This window comes from Erinaceus europaeus, chromosome 2 (genome assembly GCF_950295315.1).
Source record: "Erinaceus europaeus chromosome 2, mEriEur2.1, whole genome shotgun sequence".
In the NCBI taxonomy this organism is placed as follows: domain Eukaryota; kingdom Metazoa; phylum Chordata; class Mammalia; order Eulipotyphla; family Erinaceidae; genus Erinaceus; species Erinaceus europaeus.
The window spans coordinates 152,248,586-152,262,377 of record NC_080163.1 but is presented as its reverse complement, the minus strand read 5'-3'; the positions used below and the strand labels follow the sequence as shown (position 1 = coordinate 152,262,377).

Genomic DNA, 13,792 nt, shown 5'->3' with positions numbered 1-13,792 from the left:
AACAAAAAGGGCAACAAAAGGGAAATTTCTAATAAAGTTTTTTTTAAAAAGACTTTGAAAAAAACTGTTTAAAAAAAAAGAAGTTTAAAAGGGATTTTTGCCCCTTTGTAAACTTTTGTTTATTTATATTTTGCCAGAGTAATGCTCTTTTTGGCTAATGGTGCTGCTAGAGATCAAACCTGAGATCGTAAGCACTGGAGTTGCTTTTTGTTTGTTTTTGCATAACCATTATGCTATCTCTCTGCCTCGTTTTTCATAAAATACTAATTGTGGGCTTAACTTTTTTTTCTTGATTTTTGCTTTATAACCTTTAGGCTTCTTTATTTTCAATATTTCTTTCCCTCCATAACTCTGCTCAGCTCTTGGTGGTGCTGAGGATTGAACCTGGGACCTTTGATGCCTCTGGCATGAAAATATTTTTGCATAGCCATTATGCTATCCTCCCAGTCCATATCTTTTGAGTTTTATTTGTTCTATTTTGAAATTTTTTATTATCTTTATTTATTAGATAGAGACAGCCAGAAATCAAGAGGGAAGGGGGTCATAAAGGGGAAGAGAGACAGAGAGACACCTGCAGACCTGCTTCACCACTTGTGAAGCTTTCCTCCTGCAGGTGGGGACCAGGGACTTGAACCTGGGTCCTTGCACACTGTAACATACATGCTCAACCCAGTGCACCACCAGAGGCCCCTATTTTGTTTTTTAAACCAGAACACTGCTCAGCTCTGGTTTGTGGTAGTACTATCAATTGAACTTGAATTCTAGAGCCTCAGGCATGAAAATCTGTTACATAACTACTGTGCTAACTTCCTGGCCTCCTCTGTGACCTGATGGCTCTTGCTAGCATGCACACATTGCCATGCACAAAGACCCATGTTCAAGCCACCAGTTCCCACCTGTAGAGGGGATGTCTTGTGAGCACTGAAGAAGCAGTGTTGCAGCTGTCTCTCTTTTCCTCTCCCTCTCTACCTCTTCTTTCTAGAAGTCTAAATATAATTTGTCAAAGACTGAATATGGCAGATATATTTTAATTGACTGTAAGTATGGATCATTTTACCTGATGGGTAAAACTATAATTTCCAGCCCATTATAGTTGCAGAAAACTTTGAATCCTGAAGTTTAGAAATTTAAAATATTTTCCTACCCTCTAATTTGTTTGATAGACTTAGTTTTTTATTTTTAATTTTTTTCATTATCTTTATTTATTGGATAGAGATGCCAGAAATAGAGAGTGGTGGGGGACATAGCAAGGGAGAGAGACAGAAAGACATCTGTAGACCTGCTCCCCCACTTGTGAAGCTGCTCTCCCCCTGCAGATGGGGACCAGGGGCTTGAACCTGGGTCCTTGCACATTGTAGTGTGTGCACTTAAACAGGTGTGCCACCACCTGGCCCCAATAGACTTATTAGTTTTATTGCTGATCCAATTGTTGCTTGGATTGTTCCTATTAGAAACTGACAAAGAGAGATCAGGGGATGGCACAACTGGTTACACACACACACGTTAAAGTGTGCTAGGACCTAGGTTCAAGACCCTGGTCCCCACCTGCAGGGGGAAAGCTACACGAGTGGTGCAGCAAGGCTCCAAGTATCTGTTTCTCCCCCTTGGTATCTCCCCCCCTCTCAATTTCTCTCTATCTAGTAATAAATAAAATATTAAAAAAAAAAAAAGAAACTGGTCTGATTTTAACATGGTTGTCATTCTTGCAACTTTGATTCGAATAGACATTGGTGTGATAGTGCTACATCTCTTTGTCTATACAGCTAAACTATTTTTTTTACAAAGTAAGTAATTCCTAGGATATACCTAGTTCCTAAAGTTTTGAAGTCTAGCTCTAGTGCCTCATATTTCAAATCTTAACTGCTGGAGCTTCAGTTTTGAAAGGATAAACTTAAGTGCTAAGCTCAGAGATAGGTCAAGTTCTACTTGTTATGTCTTTTTTTTTTTAATATTTTGTTTATTAATGAGAAAGGAGAAGAGAGAAAGAACCAGAAACCAATCTGGTACATTCTAGTGCTGTCAGAACTCAGGACCTCCTGCTTTAGAGTCCAATGCTTTATCCGCTGTGCCACCTCCCAGAGCACGCACTTGTTTTGTCTCTGTTGATTTTACATATGATGCCTGAGATTGAACCCGGGGCCATGAGCACTTAAAAGTAGGTCCTTGGGAGTCGGGCAGTAGTGCAGTGGGTTAAGCGCAGGTGGCACAAAATGCAAGGACCAGCGTAAGGATCCCGGTTCGAGCTCTTGGCTCCCCTCCTGCAGGGGAGTCGCTTCACAGGCGGTGAAGCAGGTCTGCAGGTGTCCGTCTTTCTCTCCCTCTTTTTGTCTTCTCCTCCTCTCTCCATTTCTCTCTGTCCTATCCATCAACAACAATGACAACAACAATAATAACTACAAGGGCAACAAAAGGGAATAAATAAATATTTTCAAAAATCTTTTAAAAAAATATTGTTGACTGTAAACCCCATCTATTTGATTTGGTCTGGGGCCCATATTCATCTTAGGAGCCTATGTGACCTCTGCATCCCTTAGATCTGAGCTCACATTCTGTGGTCATGAGTAGGAACATGCCAAGCTGCTCCAATGTTGACCCATCTTCCTTAGGTATAACATAGAGTATGTTGTTCAGCCTCCGTTCGGAGGATGGAACATTCTCTACCGTTGTTGATCCAAGTTGAGGGCAAGGTCCTGTGGGGGGCCCACAAAGGAAGCCGAGTATTCACCCTCACCTTCACCCCAGGGTTTTTCCTTTGGTGCCCTACTAGAGGCACATATTTCTTAGTGTGAAACTGATTTTTGATTAAAATGATTAGTGCTAACCCTTTGTTCCATAATGCCGCCCACTTGGGTAATTCATGCAGCCATAGATGGCAGTATATGGCCAAGTCTGTTCTAAACTCATTCTCACTGGCTAGTACTTTTCTAGGAATTCCATTCAAATGTTGTCACGGATTTCCTATGACTCTAGACAGTGAAGAGATAAAGAAATTAGTTGCTTTTTGCCTAGGAATCAACATCTATATTTTTTTTTTCCTCCAGGACTACCGAATCCATCCACTGCTACTAGTAGCCATTTTTTCTGTTTTAGTGGATAGGACAGAGAGAAATCAAGAGAGGAAGGGAAGATAGAGTTGGAGAGAGAAAGAAAGACACCTGCAGACCTGGTTCACCATTTGGGAAGCAACTCCCCTGCAGGTGGGGACCCGGGGGCTTGAACTGGGATTCTTGAGTTCTTGCACTAAACACTATAAGCACTTAACCCAGTACACCATTGCCCAACCCCAAATAAGAATTTTTACTTAAGTTCCAACTTTGAGACTGATAGCAAAGTGCTCTTTTCAGTAGGTGAGTGGATTTCTTACTCTGCTTATAGGCAGCTAGATGTAAGTTCATTTAGCTGTTGAATAGTACATTCAGAACTAATTCAGAAACCTTAATGTTTGTGGATAATCATCAAAATTCAATGCATTGTAGTCCAAGAATTCAATATATAGTAGTTTAGGTTTCCAAAGAGTATGTTAGAACCTTATTTCCAGTCTCTCACTTCGTTACATGATTTATCCCACAGAATAAACAGTCACCAGAACCAGAGATCTTGGATTTAATACACATTTTTAATCCCTTTCTCCACTAGAATCTTTCAGCATTGATCCTTAAAAATAGCAGCCATCTGATTTTTGCTGTTTTTCCATAACTACTTAGAAATCTGTCTTAAGATCCCATCTTTTAAATTTTTTTATTATCTTTATTTTATTTATTGGATAGAAACAGTCAAATCTAGAGAGAAGGGGGTGATAGAGAAGGAGAGAGAGAGATACCTGCAACACTGCTTCACCACTTGCAAAGCATTCCTCTTGCAGGTAAGGACTGGGGGCTTGAACCCAGATCCTTGCACATTATAGTGTGCACTCAACCAGGTGTGCCACCACTCAGCCCCAAGATCTCATCACTTTTTAACAATAGAATAAGAAATAATTGTAAGATAATTAAAAGTCAGTAATAAGTGGTCCGGGAGATAGCACAGTGGATAAAGCATTGGAAGCATGAGTTCCCGGGTTCAATCCCTGCAGCACATGTACCAGAGTGATGTCTGGTTCTTTCTTTGTCTCTTCCTGTCTTTCTCATTAATAAATAAAATCTGTTTTTTAAAACGTCAGTAATAAAAGAAGTGTCCAAGGACCTGTATGATACTTAAATTGAGTTGACTGTCCACTCTATCCTTTCTCTTATTTTGCTTAGAAATTTCTTTTTTAATTTGTTTATATTTATTTATTTTCCCTTTTGTTGCCCTTGTTTTTTTTTTTTATTGTTGTAGTTATTGTTGTTGTTATTGATGTCATTTGTTGTTGGATAGGACAGAGAGAAGAGTAGAGAAGAGGGGAAGACAGAGAGAGGGAAAGATAGAGTTACTTCAACGCCTGTGAAGTGACTCCCCTGCAGGTGGGGAGCCAGGGGCTCGAACAACAGGCCTTGCTAATCTCTTCACTCTGTCTCTTCAGGAAGGCTATGGCATTGGAGACGACGAGTACTCCTGTGCCTATGATGGCTGCCGGCAACTGATTTGGTATAATGCTAGAAGTAAGCCTCATCTACACCCATGCTGGAAAGAAGGTATTCACCCTGCTCTGTCATGAACTAATGATTAGGTTAAGACATCTGTTTATGGTAGGCTTCTATTTTGTTAGGCCTTTAAATGTTTTAATGTATGAAAGGTAAATGTAAAAAGGGATATTAGCTTTTATATCCCCTGCCATGGATATGAATGACATTCCTCTGATCAACTCTCCTCTAGTGGAGCCCATTAGCAAAAACATTCCAAACTATAAAATTTGAACTGAGTGGGAAAGTTATAATCTTAAGATTAGTATGAATTCTAATTTGAAAATCATGTGTTTTTACTCAAAGTAGCTATGGAAATACTGAAATTAAAATGCTAGTGAAATGAGAATATTTTCTGACAGTAGAAAATATTCTAACTAATGAAAAATTAAAACAGTTATTACCTCATAGTTGATTTGTTAAATATTTAAACTGAAGGATTTATGCCTAATGAGTCTTTTTGCATGCAACTAAATACACAGCGCCACTGTGTGAGAGGATAGTTTCTCAAGGGCCTCCTAGTCCCCTCCCCTCCATATCATTCTAAGGATGAGGGCATGGAACCTCGGGAAAGAGTTTATTCCCAACACCTGAGTTCACCAAGGGATGGAGCCTAACTCCTCCAAGTATTTCTGTAAGCACATAGATCATAAATGTAAACTGGATCTTCAGCATACTGAGAGCAGGAATTGTGAGAGGACAGCTCCACTTAGCTAAATTGTGTGGGAAAGGTGAAAACCTGAAAAGCCAAAATATTTGCCCTCATTTTTTAAAAAATATTTATTTATTTTCCTTTTTGTTGCCCTTGTTTTTATCATTATTCTGGTTATTATTGTTATTGTCATTGCTGTCGTTGTTGGATAGGACAGAGAGAGAACGGGAAGACAGAGGGGGAGAGAAAAACACCTGCAGACTTGCTAGACCACTTGTGAAGTGACGCCCCACACACAAGTGGGGACCCGGGGGCTCAAACCAGGATCCTTACACCAGTCCTCAAGTTTCGCGCTATGTGCACTTAACCTGCTGCACTACAGCCCGACCCCCCTCATTTTTTTTTAATTAAAGATAACCTTTTCTTTTTATAAATGTTTTATTTATTTATTTATTATTAGATAGAGACAAATTGAAAAGGGAGGGGAATAGAGAGGGAGAGAGACACCTGTAGCCTGCTTCACTGCTTGTGAAGCTTTCCCCCTGCAGGTGGGGACCAGGGGCTTGAACCTGGGTCCTTGTGCACTGTGATGTGTGTAGTTAACCAGGTGCGCCAACACCTGGCCCCATATGCCCTCATTTTAATGTCTTGCCATTACGCACACACACACACACACAGGCTGAGCAGTGGCACACCTGGTTAAACACACTTACTACCAAGTACAAAAACCTGGGTTTGAGCCCCCACTCCCATTCTACAGGGGTAACAGTTCACAAGAGGTGAAGCAAATCTGCAAATGTCTTTCTCTACCCCTCCTCTGTCAGTTTCTCTCTGTCCTATCTAATAAAAATTAGAAAAAAGGGAAAAAAAAAAAAAAGACTGCCAGGAGCAGTGGATTTATCCTGCAGGCACCAAATCCCAGCAATAACCCTGGTGGGGGGGAAAAAAAGTGTGTGTGTACTTGTTTATTTAATAGAGGATGAAGTTAGGGATCTACAAAGTCTTGTATGCTTTAAATTACTGTCAAAGATTACTGAGGTAGTATGTTTATTATAAAACTTTAGAACATAAGAAAAAATGAAACTAAAATCTCCATCCAGAGGTTTGCTGCTGTTGTGTACAATCAGGGCCCCACTCATGGAGAATTTCAGTCCTCCAAGCCACTTTGCCATTTAGAGAGAGATTGGGTAAGGCAGAAGGAACGAAAGACACCGTAGCACTGCAGATTCTTCTGTTGCGATAGCATCTCCCATTGGGTACTGGGAGGTCTGAGCATGTGGTCATGCAGGTGCCCCACCTGGTGAACTTTATGGTCCCAGAGACTTTTTCTTAAGCTGTGTTAATATTAATTTTATATGATGCAGACTTTCATGTGAGAGAGAAAAGCCAGAGAACCATTCTGGTGTATGTGGTACTGTGGATTAAGCTGGGAGGCTCAGGTATGCATGTTCAGTGCTATGCCTGTTGAGCTATTTCCCTGGCCACTGGAGATTCTTCAGTACTGAAAATTTAGCATAGAGGGGCCAGGCAATGGTGCACCTGGTTAAGTGCTCACATTGCAGTGCACAGGACCCAGGTTCAAACCCCTGGTACACACCTGCAGAGGGAAAGCTTCACAAAGCGTGAAGTGGAGCTGCAGGTGTCTCTGTCTCTATCAAATAATAAAGAAAAAATAAGCATATATTTTTTTCTGTTGTTACACTTAATCTGCCTTGGACAGCTTTTCAGGCAAGTGTATTTTTGTCATTTAAAAATGTTACATAGCGAGAGTCAGGCTGTAGCGCAGCGGGTTAAGCGCAGGTGGCGCAAAGCACAAGGACCGGCATAAGGATCCCAGTTCGAACCCCGGCTCCCCACCTGCAGGGGAGTCGCTTCACAGGTGGTGAAGCAGGTCTGCAGGTGTCTATCTTTCTCTTCCCCTCCTCTCTCCATTTCTCTCTGTCCTATCCAACAACGATAATAACTACAACAATAAAACAACAAGGGCAACAAAAGGGAATAAATATTAAAAAATATATATTTAAAAAAAAATGTTACATAGCAGAAGGGGAAATAAAGCTGTTAGAGCTCCAGACTTACATGCCTGAGGCTCCTGGTTTGATCCCTGGCAGTGCTTGTACCACAATAGTGCACTCTTTCTCTCATAAGAAATAAATCTTGGGGGTCAGGTGGTAGCACAGCAGGTTAAGCGCATGTGGTGCAAAGCAACAAGGACTGGCTAAGGTTCGAGCCCCCGCTCCCCACCTGCAGGGGTGTCGCTTCACAGGCAGTGAAGCAGGTCTGCAGGTGTCTATCTTTCTCTCCCCCTCTTTGTCTTTCCCTCCTCTCTCCATTTCTCTCTGTCCTATCCAACAATGACAACAACAACTACAACTATAACAATAAAAAAAAGGGCAACAAAAGGGAATAAATATTCAAAAAAAAAAATCTTTAAAGGTTGGGGTAGATAACATAGTGGCTATCAAAGAGATTCTTTGCCTGATGATCCAAAGTCCCCGGTTCAATCCCTCACACCACCATAAGCCAGAGCTGAGCAGTGCTCTGGTAAACAGAATAAAATTTTTTAAAAGAAAGAAAAATCTTTAATAAATACATTAAAATATTATATAAAGTCAGAGAGAGAACTCACTGGTAAGGCTCCTCCCTGTCTAGCCATACATGTGACTGAGGCTTCACCACCACTACCAATGTGGGAGATGCTATGACACCAGAGCACCCCTACTGTAGTGTCTCTCCTCTCTTACTGTCTTTCTTTGTATTTCTTAGTTAAAAAGCAAAGAAAAGCAATAGTTTGGATCAGTGAAATTACACATCCTAGATTCCAGCTTCCAAAAACAGTTATTATTATAATAAAATTACTATATAAAATGTTATAACCCATTCTGACTTGTCTCTAGATAAATTTTTTTTTAATATTTATTTTCCCCTTTTTTGCCCTTTTTTTTATTGTTGTAGTTATTATTGTTGTTATTGATGTCATCATTGTTAGGACAGAGAGAAATGGAGAGAGGAGGGGAAGACAGAGAGAGGGAGAGAAAGTTAGACACCTGCAGACCTGCTTCACTGCCTGTGAAGCGACTCCCCTGCAGGTGGGAAGCGGGGGGTTGGGGGGGGGGGTTGAACCAGGTTCCTTATGCTGGTCCTTGCACTTAGTGCCACGTGCACTTAACCCGCTGCGCTACCTAACACCTGTCTCCCTGTCTCTAGATAAATCTTTAGAAGTTAAATTTCTAGAGCAAGGAAGATACAAAATTTGAAGACTTTTGATTTTATATATATATATGAGAGAGAGATTGTCAAATTTCCCCCCCCCCGTACTATCTGTTTCTCCTGTGAGATTTCATGTTTGTCTTAATTTTTAAAATTGAAAAATTGATGAGTGAAAATGCATGTATTTAAAATAAAGCATAATCTGGGACAGTTGTTATATCAAGGGATTCCAAGCATCACCAGAGATGCAAAGAAGTACATGATTTTGATTTACTCATGTTTCACTGTTTTCAAGATAGACTTTTGCCCCCATGGTTTAACATCTTTGAAATTGGTAACTTGCAACTAACTACTTGTCATAGATTAACTGGCAAAAATTTCCTAATGATCTATTAAAATATTGTCATGTAGGAGTCATATCAGTTGCAGAAGAAGTAGGAAGCCTGGCTATATTGACTATAAGGCCACAGGTGCACTACTGTGACATTAAAACCCTGGAGACACTCAGCAAATCCTGGCGGTATACTCCCTTAGCCTAACAGTGCTTTACTTTATCCTCTAGGAGACACAGTAGGATTTCTGTTGGACTTAAATGAAAAACAAATGATATTCTTTTTAAATGGCAACCAGCTGCCTCCTGAGAAACAAGTATTCTCATCTACGGTGTAAGTAGCTCTTCTCATTTAAAAAGAAAATTGAGTAGATGCATAGGATGTACTCTTCTCCTTGGGGTTTTTTTTTGGGGGGGCTTTGTCTATATGGTCAGTTGTGACAAAAAGTCATTTTATTTTGGGATCTGGGCAGTAGCGCATCGTGTTAAGTGCAGGTAGTGTAAAGCACGAAGGCCAGCAAAAAGATCCTGGTTTGAGCCCCCACCTGCAGGGGGTCACTTCGCAAGCGGTGAAGCAAGTCCACAGGTGGTCTATCTTTCTCTCCTCCTCTCTGTTTTCCCCTCCTCTCTCGATTTCTCTCTGTACTGTCCAACAACAACAGCAATAACAACAACAATAATAAGTACAACAATAACAACTACAATAAGCACAACAACAAAGGCAACAAAATGGGAAAAATAGCCTCCAGGAGCAGTAGATTCATAGTGAAGGCACCGAGCCCCAGTGATAACTCTGGAGAGAAAAAGAAGTCATTTTATTTCAGGTAATTGGGACTTTACCTAAAACTGCCCCAAAATTTGACATAATTGTTTCACAGTTCTAATAAGCAGAATATGTCACTCTTCCTTTCCATCTGAGTATGGCTTGGTCTAACTTTCTGAAAACTATTCTGAGTACGAACTTTTGTTTTTTTATTTAATATAAACAATATTTTGCATAGACATTCATAAAATATAACTTCACAAAGGGACTTTAGAAATTCATATTAGACTTTCCCAAATTGTATTCCCTGAAGAAGTCTCACTTTCGTTTTCTCTTTGCCTTTCTTGCATGAAATACTTGTGACAGTAATAGATCATTATATAATGGTCTCCAGTAAATCGCATCTTTCTATACCCCTGCCTCCCTGAAGGTAAAATCTACACACTTGCCATCAGGAGAATTTGTCCCTCTGTCACTGACCTTGTGACTTGCTCTGAACAATAGAAAGTAGCAGCAAAATGTACATTGGGTAGGGGTAGATAACATAATAGTTATGCAAAGAGACTCTCCTGGTGATCCAGGAGGTGGCACAGTGGATAAAGCATTAGACTCTCAAGCATGAGGTCTTTAGTTCAATCCCCAGCACCACATATAACAAAGTGATGTCTGGTTCTTTCTCTCTCCTCTTATTTTTCTCATTAATAAATAAAATCTTTTAAAAAAGAGAGACACTCTCATGCCTGAGGTTCTGAGTTTCCAGGTTCAGTCCCACACACACCATAAACAAGAGCTGAGCAGTGCTCTGGTTAAAATATATATATGTATGTATATTACATGATCCAAAACCTTGGGCTTACAAGGCTGTAGCAGAATTTATGATTGTCCTCTTGTGGCACTATGTTGAAAGCCCTACGGTGAAGAAGCCTAGAGTGGAAGTGCATTTGGAGAGAAAGATACTCAGTTTTCCCAGCTGAGATTAGTTTCCAGCTGACCCACCAGCTAGATGCTTCTTTGTTTTCTATTGTGAAGTTGGATGAACTTTATTTTATTGTTTCTCTCTATCTCTTTTTTTAATAGATCTGGATTTTTTGCTGCAGCTAGCTTTATGTCATATCAACAATGTGAGTTCAATTTTGGAGCAAAACCATTCAAATATCCACCAGCTATGAAATTTAGCACTTTCAATGACTATGCCTTCCTAACTGCTGAAGAGAAAATCATTTTGCCAAGGTAAGGAGACTGCTTAAGTTGTTTCTATTGTTTCATATGCATATTATGAGAAATCAACACTTTTTTTTTTGCCTCCAGGGTTATAACGTAGGGCTCAGTGCTGGCACTAGAAGTCCACTGCTCCTGGTGGCTATTTTTCTTTTTTCCCTTCTTTTTCCCCCCTTCTATTTTTCTATTTTATCTGATAGGAGAAAGAGAAATTAAGAGAGGAGGAGGAGACAGAGAGAGAGAAAGACAGAAAGATAAATACCTGCAGACTGTCTTCCCCCACTGCAGGGTGGGGAGCAGGGGCTCAGAACCGGTTCCTCCTGTGGGTCCTTGTGCATAGTACTATGTATACTTAATCAGGTGTGCCACCACCCAACCCCCCAGAAATCAACACAATTTCTAAGGAAAAAATTTTTTTTCAGAGCACTGCTTAGTTCTGCTTTATGGTAATGCAGGAGATTGAACCTGGAATCTTGGAAAGTCTTTTACATAATCACTATGCTATCTCCTCCACCTTTATTTTTTCTATTAAAATAATGACTTTCATGGGAGTGGGGCAGTAGCGCAGTGGATTAAGCGTACGTGGCACGAAGCTCAAGGACTGGCATAAGGATCCCGGTTTGAGCCCCCAGCTCCCCACCTGCAGGGGAGTCGTAGTGAAACAGGTCTGCAGGTGTCTTTCTTTCCCCCTCTCTGTCTTCCTCTCTTCTTTACATTTCTCTCTGTCCTATCCAACAATGACAATAGCAATAACAACAAAAATAACTACAACAACAATTTAAAAAGGGGTAACAAAAGGGAAAAATAAATATTAAAAAAATAATGACTTTCTAAGAAATATTAGTTACTTAAAGCAGATGGGTTGACAAGAAAAATGCTTTGCCATGCACATGACCCAAGTTTAAGACTGGCCCCCACTTCACTAGGAGAAGCTTTGATGCTATGATGTCTTTTTCTTGCTCATCCTAATCTTTGTGTGTCTCTCTGAAAAGTCAGCCTGGAGCAGTGCTGTCATTGCTCTGGCAGTGGCATGAGAGAGAGAGAGAGAGATATCCCAGAGGAGATATAAGCAAGTCAATTATTATAAAATTAATTTTAACAATTAAGATCTATGTGCTCCCTCAAACACTTAAGTCCAGGTGATTTCACATGGGAGTTTGACCATCTTTAAGGTAGTTTAATTGCTATTTAAAATGTTACAGAACCCAGAAAGAGCATAATACTTCAAATATTTTTTAAATTTTTTTATTTATAAAAAGGAAACATTGACAAAACCATAGGATAAGAGAGGTACAGCTTCGCACAGTTCCAACCACCAGAACTCCGTATCCCATCCCCTCCACTGATAGCTTTCCTACTCTTTAACCCTCTGGGATTATGGACCCAAGATCATTGTGGGATACAGAATGTGGAAGGTCTGGCTTCTGTAATTGCTTCCCGCTGAACATGGGCTCTGTACTCCCAGTCTGTCTTTCTTTCCCTAGTGGGGAAGGGATGTGGGGAAGCAGAGCTCCAAGTCACACTGGTGTGGTTGTCTATGCAGGGAAGTCTGGTCACATCCTGCTAGCATCTGGAACCTGGTGGCTGAAAAAGAGTTAATATACAAAGCCAAACAAATTGTTGACCAATCATGGACCAAAAGGCTGGAATAGTGCAGATGAAGTGTTGGGGAGTCCTCCATTTTGTAGACAGCTAATTGGCATATTTTGGTTATATTTCAAAGGACCTATAGCTGTACTAGTGGTGTTTGTTTGTTTGTTTGTTTGTTTTGCCTGCACCTGAAATCTGATATGCAGGTGGATTCTAGTTATTGTCTGGGGAGATGATGTTATGCTTGGGAAAAGGACCAGAAAGCTGGATCAGAGAAGAGAATAGCTCCCTAATATGGGAAAGGGGTATAAATATTACTGTAAACCCCATCGATTTGATGTGATCTAGGACCCATAATTAGCTTAGGAGCTTTTGTGACCTCTACATCCCTCTAGATCTGGGCTCACATTCTGTGGTCATGAGTAGGAATATTCCATGCTGCCCCAGTATAGACCTTCCTCAGGTGTAGCATAGAGTATATTGTCCAGCCTCCCTTCAGAGGATGGAACATTCTCTACCATTGTTGCTCCAAGTTGAGGGCAAGGTCCTATGGGGGCCCACAAAGGAGTCTATTTTGTTGTTCCTGATAGAAATGACCAGTAACAATGGAAAGAGGGATATATTCAAGGTCTAGGCCCATCACAAATATTTTTTTTATGAATTAAATAACATTGCTTTAAAAATCAGACAACACATTCACTCAAGCACAAAAAAACAAACTTCTATTGAATATTAATGTAAGAATACTAAATATTATAAAATTAAGTTCATCTTAGAACAGGTTGAAGTTTGTTGAAACTCTTCTTGTTAATTTTTTTTTAGCTCTATAGCAAGGATGTCGGGACAATGTCATTTTGGACAAAATTTCATAACCCTTATTTGCCAAAAATAATGATTACATTAGTTGCCCTGTTGCTCAAATGCCTGTTTTTTCTTCCTTACTCCTTAAGCTTGGCAAGACTCCAGCTGCTTCCTGGTAATTACTTCAAGTTGAAGCTTGAGTCATGCTATGAGCCAGAGTTTATAATTTTTCAACAGAGCAGCTTCTTAGACTTATGAGAAAAGCCAGAAGAATTGTATCAGTGAGAGTCCCAGTTGTAAGGAGACCACATTGGCTTTTAATGTTCCAATGTTGGGCCATTATCCCTTAATATTATCTGTACTAAAATGCAATAACCTTAGCTTCTGTTTTTGCTTAGAATGCAAATCTGTAAACAGCCTCTGAGCTGTGCTTCATTTTTGGACTGGGTGTCACAAGGCTTGGGAGGAACTTGGTAGTGTCCAGTGAACTAGAAAATGTCACCATAGTGATAGTTGCATTGCTGTTAAGACAGACCACTCCTCAACAATATCCCAAGATCAGAAGAGCCACTTACATTCAAGTTAAAGAATCTGAGGCTATCCTGGTGCCTGACAGAGTTTCTGAA

At 40.2% G+C, this 13,792-nt stretch overlaps 1 protein-coding gene across 3 annotated transcripts in view; it reads left to right on the top strand.

Annotated features, from left to right (window-relative positions):
- The window catches only part of RSPRY1 (ring finger and SPRY domain containing 1), a 58,955-nt gene that overhangs the window by 37,342 nt on the left and 7,821 nt on the right, over nucleotides 1-13,792 (top strand). For all 3 annotated transcript variants that reach the window (XM_060185504.1, XM_060185502.1, XM_060185503.1), the window contains 3 exons: nucleotides 4,502-4,613; nucleotides 9,026-9,128; nucleotides 10,635-10,787. In XM_060185504.1, the coding sequence (XP_060041487.1) occupies nucleotides 4,502-4,613; nucleotides 9,026-9,128; nucleotides 10,635-10,787 (368 nt within the window). The remainder of the gene's footprint in view (nucleotides 1-4,501; nucleotides 4,614-9,025; nucleotides 9,129-10,634; nucleotides 10,788-13,792) is intronic.